The following is a 22,154-nucleotide window of genomic DNA, read 5'->3' as shown; positions in this document are numbered from 1 at the left end:
ATAAACATTGCCGCAGACGACTTAGCATTAAGTCGTCCAGAAGACTTAAAGGTAAGTCGTCTAAAGAGGTCACTTTTGCAATTGAAAATTAAAAGGGACGACTAAATTCTAAGTCGTCCGGCTTTGTTTGTTAAAAAAAAAACTTCAGACGACTTATATATAAGTCGTCTACGAGAAACGGGCTAGTTTTGCATTTGACCGAATCGTGTCAGATCTTTGACTATTTCTGGACGACTTATAATTCAGTCGTCTCTGAGAAAGTTAAAATTTCAATATTTTATGAAAACTTGACGACTTACGTGTAAGTCATCCTAGGTTAGTTTTGTAATTGAAAAATAAAACTTGAAATTTAACTTTCTCCAGACGACTTAGATGAAAGTCGTCCAGCTAAACGACTTAATTTAAGGTCGTCCGGGATAAGCAAGGTTTGACCAGAAAATTGGGAAAAATTCTGGACGACTTTGCTTTCCCCGGACGACTTTAAATTAAGTCTTCTAGAGGGACGACTTTATATTAAGTCGTCTGGTTAAAGTTAAATTATGAAGTTTTATTTTTCAATTACAAAACTAACCTAGGACGACTTACACGTAAGTCGTCAAGTTTTCATAAAATATTGAAATTTTAACTTTCTCAGAGACGACTGAATTATAAGTCGTCCAGAAATAGTCAAAGATCTGACACGATTCGGTCAAATGCAAAACTAGCCAGTTTCTCGTAGACGACGTATATATAAGTCGTCTGGAGTGTTTTTTTTTAACAAACAAAGCTGGACGACTTAATTTAAGTCGTCCGTTTGACCAGAAGACTCATCAGTAAGTCTTCTACATACAGATGACTTACTAGTAAGTCTTCTACGCGAACAGATCTTGAAAAAAAATTCAAATTCGTACCTTAAACTAGGTGAGATGACTTCGTTTGCACACAGGGTCTTCTCCAACCACCCAGAACCTCAAACGAAAGCAACCGTAAGTCAAAACGAAAGAAATATGGCTCTGTCAACCATAGCCCATATTTTGAATCAAAAGCTTGAGTTTTTTGGATGAATATAGAGAGAAAGTGAAAGAAATGTTGTTTTTAGTTCATAACAATTGAAACAGAGAGAGTGTAAAGAGATTTACGTGCATTAAAGGGCATTAAAAGCTCCAAACAGTTCGTACAAGGTTGTTGCCACTATTCATTGCAGTGGCAATATTGTAAATACTTGAAGAAGATGAGGTTGAGACAGTAAAGAAGCCATTTTCGAAAAAAAAAAAAAAATGTTAATGGCATTTTCGTAGATAAACTGCAGGTGTGGGGTTAAAATCTCAAAAAAAAAAGGAGTCAAAAGAAAATGTTAGTTTGCTGTTTGACTCCAAGTTTTGAGTCACTTTTGCAAAAGCCCCTTATTTTAACTGCCAACGAAAGAATCCTTATTTTGCAAACTAGCATCATCACACGTTCACATATGTTATGTAACTTCCAGTTATGTCAACAGTTTCACGCTATATAAATCTGAAGCAAAATTTTAAAAATCTGAGTCAATCAAATTTTCTGCATTTTTCTTTCTTATCCACAGTTCATCTTCTTTGGCTTGATTTTGCAAAGAAATTCTTTCTTAACTTTTCATTAAAAAATATAATATGTATTCGTAAACAAAAAACAATATGATTCAATCTACATGATTTAAACTGAAGATGTTATTAAACTGAAGATGTTATTAAAATGAGAATTCCATTAACACAAACCTAAGTTATTTTCAACGTGGAAAACTATGCTTGTGGATAAAAAGTATAAACATTTATATCTTTTTTTGAAGTATAAGCTTTGCTATTTTTTACGAGTGTGCATTACGTTACGGATGTTTAACGGTGTTAGAGCCACATAAATAATAGTAAAAAAAGGGGAAAAACGTCATTTAAATCCCAAACTAACCAAAATAAGCTATAAAAATCCTCAACTTTTGGGTAAGCCAAAAAATTCTCAAACTTTCAAAAATTTCCTAAAATAATCCTAAACTTATGTTGACTAAGCCTTTTTAAACACCCCGAAGTCAACCGTTAATTTTGCTTAAACTTCTGTTAAATATGAAACGATGTGTTTTACTCTATAATTAAAAACATAAACTCGTGTATTTTCTTCTTCTTCATCGACTCTGCAAATCCTTAATTCCCAGAAAATAAAAATTCCTCTTCACCATGGGATCAACTCAGAAGCTCGTGGATTTCCAAGCAAGTGTGTATGTCATGAGCTTGTGAAATGTACACGTCTAGGACGCAAGAAAATCCTGGTCGAGCGTTCTTCAGGTGCGTGAGTAAGAGAGATAAGGGCAAAGTTTCTCTGACCAAAACCGATATAAATGATGATGTTTTTAGAAAATTTGGTCTGAGAAGTTCTTAGATGAGAAGTTATTGTTTTAGACTTCTTTGAAACAATTTGTTGCTATAATGTTTAAGAAATTGTGTTGCTTTGATGTTTAAGAACATGTGTTGTTCATGATGATTAAGAAGATATGTTGTTATGGTGTTAAACAAAATAATAAAAGAGATAGTTGGAACCGTTTGGGTCACAAGAGAGGAGATGGCAAAGAAACGTAACAGACGTAAAAGACGTGTAACAAGAAAGACGTGTTATCCATGATGTGCTGTTAACAAAATGAGAGGAGATGAGAGTTTTGAGTCATTACATAATAAAGGAGATTGTTTTAGTCATTACATAACACAAGAGATGGTTTCAGCCATAACATAAGAAAAGAGATGGTTTTAGTCGTAACATAACAAAAGAGATGGTCTGAACCATTACATAATAAAAAAAGAAGAATTGATTAAGCTTAAGATTGTTCTTGTGAAAAACCTTGTGTTGATTCCCCCTACAAAAAACGCAAGTGTAAGCGACATATACAACATGTTCTCGACTAAACAAGTGATTAACAAAAAGAAAACATACCACATCTTGAAGTCTTGGCCGACCCCTTGGCCTTTTTGGTTCTCTTTCAGCTGTCGGATTAGGACATGTAGTTTTGTTGTGACCAGTGTCTAGGCAATTAGAACAAGTCATCATACGCTTTTCTCGTCCCAGTTTTGTTGAGGAACTAGAAGATTCATTAGCTCCTTTTTTTCTATCATAGTTTCTTGGTCTACCACGATTACCTAGTCTATAGGGTGGTGGCAACACTGGTAGCCTATTCATCCTAGGCCACAATTTCATTCCCTGCACCGGCCTGATACCACGCGAGTATGTCACTCTCCACATGTCACTTGTGTAGTACTTGGACACAAAATCTTCCATCTTTAGTTTTTTTTGCAGTTATTACACATGAAGCATGAATACATGGAATTCCTCTGAGCTGCCACTTGAGACACCCGCATGTTTTCAAATCCATATCAACACTATAGGCGACACCTCCATCATCAATTTCATGAACATTCCCACATGCCATATATCTGATGCAATCCTTTGCTTTTTCCTTAGTCTTTTCAACCTCCAAATGAACTTTCTTTGTGAACTTAGTCTTACTATGTGAAGCAATGATAGCTCTTTTGGCATTACGAACCATGCATTGCCTTCTTATATCCTCTAACATTTCCAACAATGGCTTTTTTCTAGCTTCTCTAATTGTCTTGTTGAATGACTCATTAAGGTTGTTAAGGTTGTCACTGCAATCTGATCCTAACCTAAAAAAGCTCTTGACCATGTATTGGGGTTTGTTTTCTGAAGGGAGTTAAAGGCACCTGAGCAATATATTTTTAGTGTGTCCATATGCTCTTGATAATCCCCTAGAGTGTAGCTTCCTGCTATCTTCCAAAATAATCTCTCTAATTCAGGATCTTTATTGTCTCTTTTCCAGTTTGCAAGGATATGTCTTGAACACATTCAGTGTTCAGCTTCTGGAAGCTCATTCTTGACAGCATTCACAAGTCCCTGTTGATAAGAAAACACAATCAAATAAGCACAACACAAAAAAAAGCAAAAATTAGCACACCACAAACCTTCTGCTTGTCGGATATTATTGTTGTTGTTGCTCCTTCTTTCAGTCCTAAATCCGATTTCAAAAGCTTCACAAACCATTCCCAGTTCACATTATTTTCAATCTCAACAACAGCCCAAGCAATTGGCACAATCCTGTTGTCTCCATCTCTTCCTACAGCAGCTAGTAGATGCCCTTTAATATCCCACTTCAAGAATGCACCATCTAGCCCAATGATAGGTCGACATGATTCTATCCAAGATTCTCTTTGAGATGTGAAACAAACATATAACCTGTCAAACCTTTGCTTGCTTCCTGGAGTAGCACCGGGAATAGTCTCAATAACCATTGATGTATACTGATTGGACCTTTTTATCTCGGCTTCATAATCCCATATACGTGAGAAATGCACTTCATGGCTTGTTTTTCTCTGTCGGAATAGCTTAGACTTCGCTTTTGCACATTGTTCCTCTGTGACAATCAAATTGTACTCTCTCTTGACCTCTTCAGCCATCTCCTTTTTCGTAAACTTCCTGTTGATCCTTAACCTCTCCGCAAACAGCCAAGCAATTGACGATACCTTAAGCATCTTTGAGTAGCCTGATCTCATGCAATTATGCTCATTGATATACACTTTCACTTGCATCTTGTGCCTCCTTGGTTCGTAAGAACAGTAAATCCTCCAAGGGCAATTCGACTCAACATCAGAGCATCTCGCACCCATCTTCCTTGATGTAGACTTGTACATTTTAATGTCGTAACGGGTCTTCAGAGAGTACCGTAATAATGCCAACTTGAAATCTGCTGCACAAGCAAATGTCTTCCCCAATGCCAAAAGCTCTTCACTGTCAACACTATTGGAAAGCAACTCTCTTCGTTCTACCTCTTCTTCGTCTTCGTCGGAAGATAATGGATCCGGTATCTTCTCATCATCCCAAATATCATCACCACTCTCTCCATCACTTACATTTTCTTCTTCTCTCGCGACATCTCCAAAATGTTGTGATAAGTCCTCACAGTTCTCTTCTTCCACGTCTAATCCATTTTCTCCATTCTCTTCTACTTGATTTTCTTCAACCTCATCCTCTTCGTTATCACCACCATCTCCTTCTCCATCATCTCGGTCAACATCCTCATCATGACAGTCTCTCTCAGTGCCAGGTCGAGGTTCGTTGCGTCTCTCCTCTGCGGTGATTCGTTCAAGCTCACGACCTTTCCCTGCATCGTGCTCCTCTTCAATTGTTTCACTCGATGTAGCTTTCTTTTTACGACGTTTATGATCAAGCTTCTTCGGCCTCTCCATCTGTTTTCTTCAAATAGTCAAGAGTTAAGCTTGTTTCCTGTGTAGTAATCTATGGATTTAGGTGAATGATATTGGGAATTAGGGTTTATTATCGATGGAGAAAAAGAGAAGACGACGAGTTTTTTTTTTTATGATAGAGTAAAACTCATCGTTTATTAATTAACGGAAGTTTATAAAAAGTTAACAGTTAACTTGGGGATGCTTAAAACGACGGAGTCAAACATAAGTTTACGATTATTTTGGAATTTTTTTTAAAGTTTGGGAATATTTTGGTTTACTTAAAAGTTGAGGCTTTTTTTAGCTTATTTTGTTAAGTTTGGGATTTTATTGACGTTTTTCCGGTGAAAAAAGTGTTCGAAAGTTACATTTTTTTAGGAGTAGAAAACTAAAAAATAGATGAGTGGTTGAACCGAGCAGTTTCCGGTTAAACATAAACCAACCTATTGAATACATCCGCCGGTTAGTTTTAAAACAACGTAAAACCTCAAACACGAAAGAAGCGTGTTAATTGCTGCTAGTCTACCTTGAAGAGATTCCTTCCTCATCGTCCTTCAAACTTCAAAGCATCGTTCTTCAAATCTGTGAACGACGCATTAGATTGATGATTATTAGTGATTCGTATTAGCGGTTCGTGATTTACTACGCAGCTCGTTCAGATTTCGGAACCTCAAGTGGTTGTCTACTCATTTGACTTTCTCCACATTTTGCCATCCAGTTGTTCGATGATATTCCCCTGTGAAGTAAAATGATTCTATGTGTACTTTCTGTTCCAGGTTTTGATTTTACGATGTCAAGTTGAAGACTTTACATCCAATCAGATCTCTGGAGTTGCCTAATGGCATTTCGTTTGACTCATTTGCGAAAACCTCTTGCTTACTCTCGCTCCTTTACTCCATTTTCTCGGCAAGTCTCTTCCTTTGAAGCTGTTGAGAAGGCTATCAAATGCGCCGTCGAAACAAAAGAGTATCTCCAGATCCCTCATCTCGTTGTCTCGCTCAAAGAGCCTTACCAGAACTCAAAGCTCTTCTCTTTCCTCTCTGCTTTCCATCATCACCATAGAATCAGAGTCATTGACGAAATCCTCCAGAGTTTCGTGCCCGTGAGGCCTCGTTCTCTCCCCAAGATTGTCTACTCTAGCCTCCTCACTTACTGCCTTCAGAGCTCAGATCCACTTCCTTTGTCCTTTGCGATTTTACAGCGCACTCTTCGTTCTGGCTGTCTTCCTAATACTCAGACTCACCTCCTTCTGTCTGACGCTTGGCTCGAACGGCGAGGAAGAGGATCTCAGTCTGTTGTGGAGATTATTAATGAGATGAAGTTGATTGGGTATAGTCCTGACACTGGAACCTGCAATTACTTAGTGTCATCACTCTGTGCTGTTGATAAGTTGGATGAAGCGGTTAGAGTTGTTGAGGAAATGGGTGGAGCTGGTTGTATACCTGATATAGAAAGTTACGGTGCGGTGATTAATTCAATGTGTTTGGCTAGAAAGACCAGCGATGTGGTGAAGATTGTCAAGGAGATGGTGAGCAAAGCTGGAATATCTCCGCGGAAAGGGATGCTGACAAAAGTGGTAGCAGCGTTGAGAGCCAATAGGGAAATCTGGAAAGCCATTGAGATGATTGAGTTTGTCGAAAGCCGAGATTACCCTGTGGAATTTGAGACTTACGAGGTGTTGGTCGAGGGTTGCTTGGAGGTTAGGGAATACATTTTGGCAGGGAAGATGGTGATGAGAATGACTGATAAAGGGTTCATACCGTATATCAAGGTTAGGCAGAAAGTGGTCGAGCGTCTGATTAGCATTGGTGAATGGAAGCTTGCTTGTACCGTTAGACAAAGGCTTGCGGAGCTGAAGTCTTAGGTACTTCATGTACTCATCAGATTGGTGTTCAAATTTTGTAAGAGTAGCTACTGTTACGATACAGGAATGAAATTCATACCCCGTACTTGGGAATATTTTGTTGTTTCTTGTAAAACAGATTTTGTTTAATAGCAGTGATCCGTTTGTCTCCATATCTTTTATATATTGTGCGCTCCATCATCCGCAAGCTCCTTAAAGCTGTTGTGGAGTATCTGTAGTTTCATGTGAGCATATAACCTTGTGGAAAAAATGTGATGCATGAGAACCTTGTTTTGTTCAATTATCAGTAGTCTCAATTCCAACCTTAGTGTTATAAGAAGCAGGTTCTCAATCAGGATGCTTCTAGGAGAGAGTATCAATGGTTCAAGTGAATCTTGTGTGCTTAAATGAGCAGGTATTATATCAAGACTAAACACATGTTTCTATTATAATCACATCTTATCTTTGAAATCTTGTAAACAGTACCCTGGTTCTCAATTATCTCTAGTATTTTATTTCACAATCGTAATTATTTTAGCTGCGCTATTGCAGATTGTCATACAGAGAGCATTTTCATATTAATTCAATGTAAAAAGGCTCTCTGAATCGTCTGGACTCACTGCAGGGGATAACTTGCAAGCATAGCAATACCACATTTACCCGTTTCTTTACGATAACCACGTTCCATCCGTATGTAGCCTTCTTCACCCCAACCAATTCCCCATGTATTCTTTAGGATCCAGTACTTTTCGCCCGCTTCTTCTCCATATCCAACAACAGTCACTGCATGGTTGAGACTTGATCCACAGTAACCTGTGAAAACACCAGAAGAGTAGAACTGAAAGATGAACCCGTCAGCGTCGATTCCAACTGATACTGGCTGTTGAGCAGCAGCGACTTCTAGGCTAGCCTCGTTCGGAGCTACCTTTTCGTATCCTGTAATCGTAACGACCTTATTTTGGGATTTTTCTTGGTCGCAGCCGGTACCATCTGTGGCTGTGTATGGGTAGTCGTCCAGGGCGGCGAGTCCACCATTGGCTATGAGGTATTCATAGGCCGTTTCCATTAATCCACCGCTACAGCCTTTGTTGTAACTTCCGGTGTCGCAATCTATGAGTTGTTGTTCTGAGAGAGGTATTAAATTCCCTGTTTTTATCTTGGTGATGCCTTCAATAGCTGCAACTGTAGCGAAAGCCCAGCAACCTCCTGTACAGAATGCAATGAGATTGTCAACAGTTGTGTTATGAATGTTATCTTGAGAATGGAATTGTAAGAGCATAATGTCATACCGCATCTTCCTTGATCTCTAATGGGAGTCACAGCACCTTCTTTCCTCCAGTCGACAGCGTCCGGAACATTGTCTGCTGGGTCACAACTATGGTTGCTGCTGTGTAGCCTCAAGGAAGACGTGTTCAACCCGAGGAAATGGGCCTTAAACTCGGAGTTGGTCATGTCCGCAAATCTGTTCTCCGCTAACTTAAAGGGCAAGTGGAGGGAGTTGATGTAGTCAATGAACTGGAGATTAGACTGGAATATCCCAAACCTGAACATCCACTCATCCTTTCCTCCATATGATTTTCCGTGGTATTGAAGCCACTTCCCAAACTGCTTCTTCAGGGTGTTGTGTGGGTTGTACACTGAAGAACTGACGGAACTCAGCCTTGACGCTGTCAGCACAAAGCAAATCAAAACGATGAGGGTCAGGTTAGAATTTCTAAGTTCATTCAGCATCTTTGTTTGTTTTGGAGTTTGGAAAATGAGTTTGGTCTCTAGTATATAAGCCTCGGTCCCGTGGCTGCTCTCTTTGTCACAGGTTTAGCGTTTTGTTGCAGTTCCAATGAAACAAGTTTTCTTCTGTCTCACCCCTGATAATATGCAGAGATACGTAGGTTTAAGGGTTTGTCATAGAATGTGGTTTCTTTTGGTCTAGTTACAATACAAAGTTGCATTTTTTTTTTTTTTTTGGATACAGCCTATAATTATAATTTTCTTTCATTCATCTTACGGATACGGTTTCTGTTGTGGAATCATGAGAGATCTAGTAGCGTATCTTCTTCGTTTTTCAAGAAAATCTGATTTACAGAAGATATACTTTTCACATGGAAACTGAAATTTTCTCTTCTTTACAATTTGCAGGATGCTCCTGGAGCACTGCTACACTATGTGGTTGACAATTCATGGCCTCTTTCTTTGTCATTTCTCTGGATAAAAAACAAATTTCGACCCAAGTGGGTTCAGCTTCTTGAGCTTTTCGGAAAAACATGCTGTTGGAAAAAATTTCAAACCAAGTGGGGGAAGTTTGAGGCTGCCATGTCTTTTAACGCTGAAGAAGTTATCGTCCAGGTACTTAATACTTTGTTGTAGCACTTGTAAATGCTACCACTATATTCCTAGTTAGTTTTGACACTTTCGTTAAAGATGCTGCGAATATGTGGTTGGAATCAAGTTCATGACAGTGCCTCTTGAAGCCTCCTTAGGTTCCTGAAAAATGATTGCGTCCCTTCAGATGTGACATGAATATGCACTTGCTCGTTCCTTCAGAAAGAGAAGAGAGAGATACTGTTCAGTAAGAATACTGTGGATGATTCTCTTATAGTATCAGAAAGGCTCATCAAATGTTGAACTAATTGTTCTTCTGGATGTTAAAACACGTTTTACGTGTTGGTCGGCATGGACGGTGACGGCATAGACGGTGAGCTGAAATTGTTGACGTTGGTTTTGTCAAAGATTGTGAGCCACCAAACACCTTCTTCATGCTTATAAAAGGAGAGCTGAGGTGAAGAGGAAAATCATCCCAAAACAAGAAAACAGAGAGAAAGAACGAGAGAAGAGAGGAGAAGAAAAAAAAGAAGAAAAAAAAAAACTTTTTTTTTCTCACAAAAAATCTTCTTTAAGAAATTACTAGTAATTTCTGAGTGTATTTGGGATCGGGGTGTGAGTTGTGAGCTTGTAAAAATTCCCTGGTTAATAATAAAAGATCTGTAGCAGGTCCGGAGACGTAGGCATCATTGGCCGAACTCCGTTAACAATTTGGTGTGTGTGTCCTCTTCCCGCTCCCATAAATTCTGGCTTTCCGCAAAATTTGACCGCGTATTTCCTAACAACTGGTATCAGAGCCTGAGTTACGGTGATCGGTCAAATTTTTTGTGGGGTTACTATTCACGTAAATAGTGAATTTTGTCGGTAACATCGGTTTGTCGACGGAGGTGTTCTAATACACGGTGGTTCCAGAAACGATGGGAGGCGAAGATGGTTTGGCCCACAGTATCGGGAAATTTGACGGTACAGATTATGCATTATGGAGAATGCAAATCGAAGATTATTTGTACGGAAAGAAGTTTCATCAACCGCTGAGCAAGAAGCCTGAGAAGATGGATCAGGCTGAGTGGGAGCTCCTTGACAGACAAGTTCTGGGTGTTATAAGGTTAACACTGTCGAAAAACGTTGCTCACAACGTTGCGAAGGAGAAGACCACAGAAGGGCTCATGAAAGTTCTCTCTGATATGTATGAGAAACCTTCGGCAAACAATAAGGTGTTTCTCATGAAGAAACTCTTTCATTTGAAGATGGAAGAAGGTGGCCTGGTTGCCGCACATGTGAACGAGTTCAACACGATTGTCAACCAACTGTCATCGGTTGAAATCGAGTTTGAAGATGAAGTGCGAGCACTGATTTTGTTGGCATCTCTGCCAAATAGTTGGGAGCCAATGAGGGCAGCGGTTAGTAATTCTGTGGGTACTCAAAAGCTCAAATTCAATGATGTAAGAGATCGTATCCTTGCTGAGGAAGTTCGAAGGATAGACTCTGGGGAGGCATCAACGAGCTCTGCTTTCAACGTGGAAAACAGAGGGAGAAACCCAGATAGAAATAACCGGAGTAATGGCAGATCGAAGTCAAGGAATGGACGGGGTCAATCCAAATTCAGACAGCCTGTAGAGTGCTGGAATTTTGGAAAGACAGGTCACATCAAGAAGAATTGCCGAGCACCACCGAAGAAGGAAGACAACACTAGAGGCGGAGCCAATGCAGTGACACGTGAAATCGCTGATGCATTGGTAGTGTCTGTTGATTCCCCGAGGAAAATTGAAGCTCGTGATGCAGCTACAAGTACCACCAAAGAGTCCATATCCTATGTTGATAGCTCAGTCGATTCATGGGTTCTTGACTCAGGAGCGTCATTCCACACCACACCGCACCATAACATTATGGAGAATTATGTTGCGGGAAATTACGGAAAGGTATATCTTGCTGATGGATTACCTTTAGACATAGTTGGTATTGGAGATATCAACCTGAAGATGTCAGACGGACGTGTGTGGAAGATTACGAAGGTCAGACATGTGCCAAAGTTGATGCGAAATCTGATCTCAGTAGGTCAACTTGATGATACGGGGCACGATGTTAACTTTGGTGGTAGAGCCTGGAAGGTCAGAAAAGGTTCCATGGTGGTGGCTAGAGGTCATAAAAGAGGGACTCTTTATATGACGACGAGTTATCAAGACACTGTTGCTGTTGTCGAGAATGCCAAACAGACCAAGTTGTGGCATTGTAGGTTGGGACACATGAGTGAGAAAGGGATGAAACTCATGGTGGAAAATGGCGCTCTTCCGGATCTGAAGACGGTGGATCATCAGATGTGTGAAAGCTGCATCCTTGGGAAACAGAAACGAGTTAGTTTCTCTAAAGGAGGAAGAGAGCCAAAGTCTGAGAAGTTAGAGCTGGTGCACACTGACGTGTGGGGACCCGCTCCTGTTGCATCGCTGGGAGGTTCATACTACTATGTGACCTTTATTGATGACTCCACAAGAAAAGTGTGGGTTTACTTCATGAAGAACAAGCATGAAGTGTTTTCGGTTTTCAAAATTTGGAAAGCCATGGTTGAGATTGAGACGAATCTCAAGTTGAAGTGTCTAAGGTCTGATAATGGTGGTGAGTACATCAGCGGCGAGTTCAAGAGATATTGCGCTGATAATGGGATCAAGATGGAGAAGACTATTCCTGGAACGCCTCAACAGAATGGAATAGCGGAAAGGATGAACTGAACCTTGAATGAGCGTGCAAGGAGCATGAGATTGCACTGTGGATTGCCAAAGACGTTTTGGGCAGATGCAATCAATACCGCAGCCTTCTTAATAAACAGAGGACCGTCTGTACCGTTGGGATTTAAGATCCCTGAAGAAGTTTGGAGCGGAAAGAAAGTAAACCTTTCTTATCTAAAGGTGTTTGGTTGCTTAGTTTATGTTCACATTGACGATGCTGCAAGAAGTAAACTTGACTCGAAGTCTAAAAAGTGTTACTTCATCGGTTATGGTGACACGGAGTTTGGTTACCGGTTTTGGGATGATGAAAATCGGGAGATCATCCGCAGCAAGAATGTTGTGTTCAACGAAGAAATGTTGTACAAGGATAAGCTAAGAGAAGGCTCGGAGAAGAAAGAGCCTGGAGCTGTTGACTTAGAAGATATCCTGACACCGGAGTTGCCACAGGATACCGCAACAGCAGAAGAAGAAATCTCTCAAGACGAGAGTGGTGAGGCTGAAGAAAGTGATGATTCAGAAGTGGTCCCATATAAACCAGTCACGGAGTTACGACGGTCAAGCAGAATCATCAGAAAGCCAGTAAGATTTTCTCCATCGCTCAACTACATTCTGCTCACAGACAGAGGCGAGCCTGAATGTTATGAGGAAGCTATGCAAGTTGATGAGTCGATCAAGTGGGAGCTTGCAATGAACGACGAGATGGACTCGTTGTTATCCAATCACACGTGGGAGTTAGCAGATTTGCCTAAGGAGAAAAAGGCATTGCATAACAAGTGGGTCTACCGAATAAAAGAAGAACCTGATGGAAGTAAGCGCTATAAAGCGAGGCTTGTTGTGAAGGGATTCCAACAAAAAGAAGGCGTTGACTACACTGAAATCTTCTCTCCTGTAGTCAAGATGGTGACCATCAGAACGGTTCTTGGGCTGGTAGCACAAGAAGATCTGCATCTTCAACAGATGGATGTGAAGACGGCATTTCTTCACGGTGATTTGGATGAGGAAATTTATATGAAGCAACCCGAAGGCTTTGAGATCAAAGGGAAGGAAAGCCTTGTTTGCAAGCTGAAAAGGAGTTTGTACGGCTTAAAACAAGCTCCAAGACAGTGGTATAAACGGTTCGACAGCTTTATTAAAGGCGTTGGTTTCTTGAGGTGTGAAGCTGACCACTGTTGTTACTTCAAGACGCTTGAAGAGTCCTACTTGATATTGCTCCTATATGTCGATGACATGCTGATAGTAGGAGCAGACTTGCACGAGATCAATAGCTTGAAGACGAAACTCTCAGAAGAGTTTGCGATGAAAGACCTTGGAGAAGCAAGACAGATTCTAGGGATGAGAATCAGTAGGAGCAAGGAAGGTCTTAAGTTATCACAAGAGGAGTATGTGAAGAAAGTCCTCAAGAGGTTTAACATGGATGATGCGAAGCCAGTCAGTACTCCCCTGGCAAGTCATTTTCGGTTATCCAGAGAGCAGTCTCCAAAGACGGAAGACGAGATGGCATGTATGGATAAAGTTCCATATGCTTCTGCTATAGGCAACCTAATGTACGCGATGATATGTACAAGGCCAGACATTGCACATGCAGTGGGAGTCGTCAGCAGATTTATGAGCAATCCAGGAAAGGAACATTGGGAAGCCCTTAAGTGGATTTTCAGATACCTGAAAGGAAATCCAAGCTTATCGCTATGTTTCACGAAGTCTGAGACGGGATTGCAGGGATATGTTGATGCTGACAATGGAGGTGACGTTGACAGCACGAAGAGCACAACCGGGTATGTCTACACCTTTGGCGGTACTGCAATTTGTTGGGTTTCGAAGTTGCAGAAAATTGTATCTCTATCAAGCTGTGAAGCTGAGTATGTTGCGGTAACGGAAGCAACAAAAGAGATGATATGGCTACAGTCTTTTCTAGAAGAGCTAGGCCATGACCAAGGGAAATGTGTGTTGTACTGTGACAGTAAAAGTGCCATCGATTTGACAAAGAATCTGGTTTACCATGCTCGGACGAAGCACATACATCGTCGATATCATTTCATCAGATCCGCGTTAGAAGATGAAATGTTGGTGCTTGAGAAGATCCCAGGAAGCAAGAATCCGGCAGACATGCTGACGAAGGTCGTGCCGTATGATAAGCTGAGGTTGTGTGCAACCTCAGTTGGCTTGTTGGAGTAACAAGCTGGGAATATCTGCTACATTGATCAAGGTGTGAAGACAGATTGAAATCAGTCTTCAAGTGGGAGATTGTTAACACACGTTTTACGTGTTGGTCGGCATGGACGGTGACGGCATGGACGGTGAGCTGAAATTGTTGACGTTGGTTTTGTCAAAGATTGTGAGCCACCAAACACCTTCTTCATGCTTATAAAAGGAGAGCTGAGGTGAAGAGGAAAATCATCCCAAAACAAGAAAACAGAGAGAAAGAACGAGAGAGGAGAGGAGAAGAAAAAAGAAGAAGAAAAAAAAAACTTTTTTTTTCTCACAAAAAATCTTCTTTAAGAAATTACTAGTAATTTCTGAGTGTATTTGGGATCGGGGTGTGAGTTGTGAGCTTGTAAAAATTCCCTGGTTAATAATAAAAGATCTGTAGCAGGTCCGGAGACGTAGGCATCATTGGCCGAACTCCGTTAACAATTTGGTGTGTGTGCCCTCTTTTCGATCCCATAAATTCTGGCTTTCCGCAAAATTTGACCGCGTATTTCCTAACACTGGATTGGTTTCTTCTGGACAGATGTGTTTCGGCTCGGTTAAACCGAATCAGGTTAGACAGACATTGATAAAATTTCCCTTTAATTAATTTAATTTATGTGTAACCAACAGTACATGATTTAAGCGTTGATTTAACCGTCAATACCATCAATATTATACCTTGAAAGTTGCCGAACTCTTTATATTTTATCCTTTAAACTGTTGCAACATGCGTACACTTAACAAAGACTTAAAAATCGGCACTATATATGTGAAGGACCATGCATTAAGGACCAATTCCTTCACACCAAAGGAGCAATGTTACCATCCAAAAAAAGCAGGGGAAAAAACTAAAGGCAAGCATGTTGGGAGGCATAGCCAAGAGGTGGAAAGTGCTAAGCGGCCAAAACAAATGGAAAGGCCTCCTTGACCCACTTGACCCAGATCTTCGTCGCTACATCATTCACTACGGCGAGATGGCTCAGGTTGGTTACGACGCCTTTAACTGGGACCGTAAGTCCTTATACGCCGGTGATTGTTATTACTCTAAGAGCCAAATCTTTGCTCGAACTGGCTACCTTAAAGCCAACCGTATTATTACTTCCCACAAAAATCCAAAATGTTTCATTCATCTTTGTTTTCGACCGTCCAAAATGTCACATTCTTAGGTACAATGTGACCAAGTACATCTACGCGACGGCTTCTTTAAATCTACCAATCTGTTTCATCGTCAAGTCTTTGTCCAAGGAAGCCTCGCGCGTGCAGACTAACTGGATTGGTTACGTAGCCGTGGCTACAGACGAAGGCAAGGCGCTGTTGGGGAGGAGAGACATTGTTGTAGCTTGGAGAGGAACTCTTCAGCCGTATGAATGGGCTAACGACTTCGATTTCCCACTTGAGTCAGGTGTCAAAGTTTTCCCTGTAATCGACTCCAAGATCGTGCCTCGTATTGGAAGTGGCTGGCTCGATGTCTACACCTCTTCTGACGCTAAGTCGCCTTATGACACTACTAGCGCACGAGAACAGGTCTTCACAGCAACCTTTCTTCCACTTCTCGTCCTCTCTATTAATGACACTGTGTCTTGGTTTTTTTGGTTTCAGGTACAAGGAGAGCTCAAGAGATTGCTAGATGTTTACAAGAACGAAGAAGTGAGCATCACTTTCACAGGCCATAGCTTGGGCGGAGTAATGTCAACTCTAGCAGCTGCAGATCTTGTCAATGGCAAGAAAAACACGATCAGTTCAGGTCTTGAAAGAAAGCAAGTTCCCATCACAGTCTTTGCTTTCGGGTGTCCTCGGATTGGGGACCAAGACTTCGTGAAAATCGTCGACTCACTCAAACAACTGAACATCCTGAGAATAGTCAATGTTCCGGATGTGGCACCACACTATCCACTCTTGCTGTATGCAGAAGTAGGCCAGGAGCTCCAGATCAATACGTTGAACTCGACTTACCTGAAAAGGTCTCTAAACTTTAGGAACTACCATAACCTGGAGATATACCTGCACGGCATGGCGGGGATGCAAGACAAAGCGGGGCTGTTTAAGCTGGTGATTGGTCGGGATATTTCATTGGTCAACAAAGGTTTAGATGCTCTGAAAGACGAGTTCTTAGTGCCCAGTACCTGGAGGTGTCTTGCAAACAAAGGGATGGTTCAAAAGGATGATGGCACATGGCAGCTGGATGTCCACAGGAAAGATCATGATGATGATTGACCCCTCAAACTAGAAACCGGCTATACGAGTTTAGTTGCAAAAACTTATAAAATGTTCCACACAATATGTTTGTTTGTACACCTAATTTTTCTAGTTTAGTGTGTTCATCTCGTAGATAAATCCTGTATTTCTCAACTTAAAATTACGTTACATCGTTATAGAAAAGTCCACAGCTCTCTCTTTAATTAGGCAAAAATAATTGTTATGCTGTAGATTGATTCCTGTGGTAATTTTAACTAACATATCCAGTGCAAACTTGTGCACTTTGTAAATCTACGTTAGATAGAGCCAGAACGATACTTTAGAAGCAACGAGAAAACGAATGTCACAAGCTTACAAATACACTAGTCATCAAGAATCTGTTGTGATGATATTTTCTGATTCAAAAGCCCTGACTAAAACAAACATGAACCTAGTCAACCAAACTAATCTGCTCAAGACCAGAACAGAGAGAGGCAAAGATATACAAAAGTGCCGAAACAGACCAGACCAACCCTCCTACGGTTACATCTACAAGTAGAGACAGCCACATCATCCTACCAATTCTAAAAACGAAAATCAAAAATATATTTATTCTACGAATACAATACAATCTTTCCTTCCAAACCCAACTACTGTATAATATTTCTGCCCCAAGCCTGTACGTCACATCATCCTTAGCCTCCTCTCATATGCTCTTCTAACGCTATCTTCCCCCATCTTTTTAAACGCCCTGTTTCACCATGCATAAAAGTAAAACCATCAGATTTGGTTATATGATCAGAAACCCTCAGGCATAAAGCCATAAGCAAGCAAACATTATCAACTAACTAGTAACTACCCCTTCCCCAATATGGACCAGATGTGAACAAGAGCAATCACATACAAAAATGTTAGAACAATGCCAAAATAGAGACAAGGAAGATACCGTTGAAAAGATTCCATTAACACATGTGATACCAAATCTCTTGTCCAGTCTCTAAGTCTGTTCTGATCCAGATGACGAAGAGCTATCGCTGTCCGAATCTGCAGACCAAACACAGAGGGGGTTTAGTCACAAAAAATCAAAACAGCGCCAAGGTAATATATTAGATAGATAACTCAAAGAAAAGCATGTACCACTAGAAGAGCTGGAACTACTGGAAGAGCTGCTTGAACTACTTGATCTGCTTGTCTCATTGTTTTGCTTCTCCACTTGAGAAGGTAATGGTGTAGGGAGTGTCTTTTTAGCTGATAAGAAAACGCAGAAAGAATTATAATCCCAAGTAGTTCACACCAAACAAAGGGAAGTGGTAACACAAAATGGCTGGCTCTGCAAAATTACCTGTGTTTCCACCCTCCCTAGAAAACTCACATGCCACTGGTGCTGGAGCCTGCAATAAAGGAAAATATATATATGAAGATGAGCATACAAATTAATTAAAAAGGACAAAGGAGTTGAATTCTCAGGCGATCTACAAATACCATATGTTGTTGGCCATTCCTCTCGGCCTCTGCTCTAGCTTGATTCGCTAGCTCGGCTTTTCTCTTTTTCTTGCTCAAACCCTTTTTGTAGTTGATTACAAATCTGTCCAACTCCCACAGGGTCTCCGGATCAACACTATCTATATCGACTTCAATTTCTTCATCCTGTAGCTTCACAGCAGTGTTCCTCTTGTTCACAATTTGCACAATTGCATCTAGTTTGTCTGGAGGCAGATTCTGCAAATGGCCACTAAGCTTCTGCTTCTCTTCATACGTCATATCCCTTTTATTTGGTTCGTTTGCCTTTGGCTTCTTCAGAGCACGTGTCCTTCCAGAAGGTGTTGTGCTGGTCGGTGTTCTGCCAGGCGTTGTTGTTGGCTTTGGATGATGACTACTCCAGTCTGCTCTATCTATTGTATTCCTCACATTAATAGGTGGTGGTGGCATCGTAGGACCCAGTCTAGACCTCATTGCAGAAGCTGGAAGATTCATCTCATAACTAGTGAGAAATCTCATTTGACGATTATAGTCTGCCTCTATGACAGCCCATCTCTCCTCAAACATCTGTAATAGCACTTGCGCCATGATATGGACATCCTGTCCCGGTGGATTGTAAGTCATGGCATTGTGGAAAGTAAGTCTAACATCCTCTGCAAATTCTCTTGGTGACTCGTACACATTTCTTGTTAATGCAGACTTTACAGTTCCCAAATCCATAGGGTGCTCGATAATCGTAAAGTAATCATGCAAACCTAGAGCCTTCACATCTACAGGAGCATTGAACACCCAACCATGCTTATGCTTCATCAGCCTTTCAAGTAGAGCACTGCAACTCTTGAAAACTTTAGACCCTGCACCCAAACCATGACCAACCTCCCCTCCGTGCTTCTTTGCATTTGATTTTGATTTTGATTTCTTGTTACTCTCTGTGGGTGGCAACTTGTCACCTGTGTTTAAAAAGGCGCTCGCCTTATGCGCCAAGGCGCAAGGCGCACTCAGGCGATAGCTCCATCGCCATGCACATCCCAGGCAAGGGTATGGTCCCTAAGGCGCTCGCCTAGTGCGCTTTGGCCATAAAGCGGTGCCTTCAAAGGCGATGCAAAGGCGCGCCTTGGAGACCCTATGTTAACCGACACTAAACCAGGTACGAAACCAAACCCTGCTTTAACTAATTCACCAATCTTATAACAAAACGTCAAAAATACTCATCAAAACCCTAGCTCCCTCTTCAAAGTTAAACCAAACGTCAAAAATTCTCACAAAACATATATCTCACAGTGTTTTGCTTAAGGTTAGTCTCATAGGTTCTTCTTCTTATTATTATGACTACTTGTGTTTCTTGGTTACAGTCTAGAATGCACTGCGATTGCTTATCTCTGTAATTTTGGTGCTTCTTTTCTTTTATACAGTAAGTGATTGATGCTTACATAATTGACGCTTACTAGTATATTGTAGCTTGAGGACTCCTGTGATCAAGTTGATGTATAATCTTTGTTTGTAACTGAAACAAATCTAATATATATTGAAATTCATTTTTAACATGTATTTTATTGCTCTTTATGGTATAGTTTGTGTTTGCATGTTCTTTACGTTATTGAATGCTTTATTTGCATGTTCATCATCATAGTAATTTAGTTTTTTTTTTTTTTTTAATCACAGTTTCAAGTGGTCTTCAAGGCGAGAGCCTCGATGCGCCATGGCGCAAGGCGCAAGGCACATACTTCATCGCCATGGAGCGCCATGAGCCTTTTTAAACACAGCTTGTCACCAAGTAAAAACTCTGAAGTTCTATAAAACTGATTTGCCTTGGGTGTTCTTTTCTCTTTTCTCCACATGCTCACTTAACCCCTGAGTATTCTCTAACACGGATATACTTAGTTGATTTAAAGGCCTTGGTGTTCTGATGACCTCACGAGGAAGTCCAGCTGACGAAAAACCTGAGAGAATCCTTCCTCCTCCGTTAGTAATACCAGTGTTAGCCAAGAGACGAGAGTCGTCATACGCACCAATCTCGCCCTCTTTATCCTCTATCTTCTTTACCAGACCTCTGACCACGTTAAGCTGATCTTCAAGCGTCTTCCTAATCTCCTCTTTCTGTTGCTTCGATTTGGAGGCAACGTGTATCTTTACGCGTCCATCTACGTCCTCCTCCATTGGCATGCTGTCACCAGCAGAATCAGAGGTAACCCCTGCTGGCTGTTGGGCATCTCTTTCCGGAAGGTTTTCAGGATGACCTTCTTTTACTCCATCCACCACGTTTTCAGAAGACACTTCAATGGGATTCTTGTCAACAACATTGATATCTTCCACGGATAGAGTTTGAGAATGAGCTTCAATAGCCTTCTTGTCAACAACCACGGTAGTAACATCTTCTTCTCGTGCAAGGCTTTCAGAAGGTTCCTTTATAGAGTTCTCATCGACAACCACTGTATTGACATCGTCTACAATAGTATTCGCATCATCCTGAACCAAAGGACCTGGTACAGTTTGAATAACGCTCTTATCAGCAGCGGCCAAACTGGCATCATCATCATCACGAAATGCTTCCACGAGAGGCTTATCAATCACTTTAGCTACACTGGCCCCAGCGTCGTCCCGCGACTTGGTCTCAAGAGCAGTCTTTTCTACAGCTATAGGATCCGAAGACTCTCGAGCTAGAGTTTCGGGAGGATTCACACGACGATTGTTTGCTTTCCTAATTTCATCGGCGGCAAAGGCGAAGAAAGGCGACTGTTTCCTCTGACCTTTACCTTTCCTCGTGTAAACTCTAATGCTCTGCTTCTCTCTTCCTCCATCGTCAACAGGCTCCGAAGCCATAAAAAAAAAAAAAAAACTAAATTTGAGGCCTTTCTTCACTTCTCTGGGTTAAATCTAGCAGAAACCCAAGGGACAATATCATCCACCATGAGGAACCCTAATTTCAAGACGAAACCTTCGTTCAATCGGTTCTGAGAGCGTGCAGAGTTTGATACTGGGAAAGGTTAGGTTCGACGCAACGAGGGGATAAGAATCGCAGAGTGACCTGGGTTTAGGTTTTTTTGATGAGAACGGAGACAATTAGGTCAATGGAATCTATGTGCTTCGAGATCGACTCAAACCTTGAGGAATAGAAAGAAAAAAACAAAGAGAATCTGAGTGAAGAAACGAAACCAGAGGGAGAAGAGTTGAATCGGAGAAAGCTTACCTGCGATTTTGGGATAGAGAAGGCGCCGCCGATTGAGAGAGAGAGAGAGAGAGAGAGAGAGAGAGCAACCCGCGTTTGGATTTGCTTTTTCGTACCCGACCCGGAGCTTTCTACGGTTGGGCCGATATCAAATCAATTCGGCTTTTTACCCGAAAAGAAAAAAAAAAACTCATCGTATATAAAAAGAAAAAGAAACAAAAAAAAAAAAGATAAAACGATCAAAAAAATGATTGTTTGCTATATGTTAAGAATAGACCACCATACACATTTGAATAAAACTACGTAACATTCATGAATTGCTATGTGTTGTGTTGCAAACACAATCGACATAATTTTCAATAGTTTTCGTCTGATGAAAGTTAGATAACCGAACTCTTAAAAACAGACATTTATATACAAAATAAATATATAGATCAAGTATTCAAATGCAATGTTATACAATCGAGATATGTGAAAATATGTCAAAACTTCATTAGAAATCGACGGCTTCCAAATCTAACATTTTTTTTAGCTACCAGAATTAGGTTGATGGTGTAAGAAACATAATACATAGTCATTTAGGAAACAAAAATTCATATGAATCATATTAGATCGTGTAGTTTTTGATACCTTAAATTTGTCCATACATGGTGTTTCTTTCGTTTAGCTAACAACCATTTTTCTACAACAATAATATATATATATATATATATATACTTTTCATAAATTATGCTTTAAATAGATTCTTAATCTTCCAATAAAACATTTTCATTTATGACTAAATTCTTTCTTCTTTTTGTTACATTATGATTAAATTCCATACTCAAATCTTGATATGTTTTGGATATGTTTTGTCAATTTCAAATATTGTAAATCATTTTTTGTGGTGTAAAAATATTGTGAATCATCAAATAATACTAGTGCAGACATAAACCGAGAAACTCTTCATAACTTGCATTAATAACTTTTAATATCTTTAATTTAGTTATAAGATTTATGATGAAGAGTAACTCATGCATGCG

General features: G+C 40.5%; 3 protein-coding genes and 2 pseudogenes across 3 annotated transcripts; 2 read left to right on the top strand and 3 right to left on the bottom strand.

Annotated features, from left to right (window-relative positions):
* Positions 1-3,849: 3,849 nt before the first annotated feature.
* Positions 3,850-5,246, bottom strand: LOC106398230. The gene is made up of 2 exons (XM_048756659.1): positions 3,966-5,246; positions 3,850-3,897 (listed from the first exon to the last, which is right to left on the bottom strand). Exons 1-2 carry the CDS (start codon positions 5,244-5,246, stop codon positions 3,850-3,852), a joined length of 1,329 nt encoding a protein of 442 aa, XP_048612616.1.
* Positions 5,247-5,736: 490 nt separating this feature from the next.
* On the top strand, positions 5,737-7,259 carry LOC106397744 (pentatricopeptide repeat-containing protein At1g06270). Its single transcript, XM_013838365.3, has 2 exons — positions 5,737-5,920; positions 6,020-7,259. Exon 2 carries the CDS (start codon positions 6,082-6,084, stop codon positions 7,105-7,107), a length of 1,026 nt encoding a protein of 341 aa, XP_013693819.1. The 5' UTR covers positions 5,737-5,920; positions 6,020-6,081; the 3' UTR covers positions 7,108-7,259.
* A 318-nt stretch (positions 7,260-7,577) lies between these two features.
* On the bottom strand, positions 7,578-8,844 carry LOC106400454 (ervatamin-B). Its single transcript, XM_013840812.3, has 2 exons — positions 8,376-8,844; positions 7,578-8,292 (listed from the first exon to the last, which is right to left on the bottom strand). The coding sequence occupies exons 1-2, from the start codon at positions 8,815-8,817 to the stop codon at positions 7,703-7,705; spliced, it is 1,032 nt and encodes a 343-aa protein (XP_013696266.1). The 5' UTR covers positions 8,818-8,844; the 3' UTR covers positions 7,578-7,702.
* Positions 8,845-15,024: 6,180 nt separating this feature from the next.
* On the top strand, positions 15,025-16,694 carry LOC106399464 (annotated as a pseudogene).
* Positions 16,695-16,849: 155 nt separating this feature from the next.
* LOC125575216 lies at positions 16,850-21,312 on the bottom strand (annotated as a pseudogene).
* Positions 21,313-22,154: the final 842 nt, after the last annotated feature.

The sequence above is a fragment of the Brassica napus genome, chromosome C5, assembly GCF_020379485.1.
Source record: "Brassica napus cultivar Da-Ae chromosome C5, Da-Ae, whole genome shotgun sequence".
Taxonomy (NCBI): domain Eukaryota; kingdom Viridiplantae; phylum Streptophyta; class Magnoliopsida; order Brassicales; family Brassicaceae; genus Brassica; species Brassica napus.
Note: the sequence above shows the minus strand (reverse complement) of the source record. Positions and strands in the feature narration are given on the sequence as shown.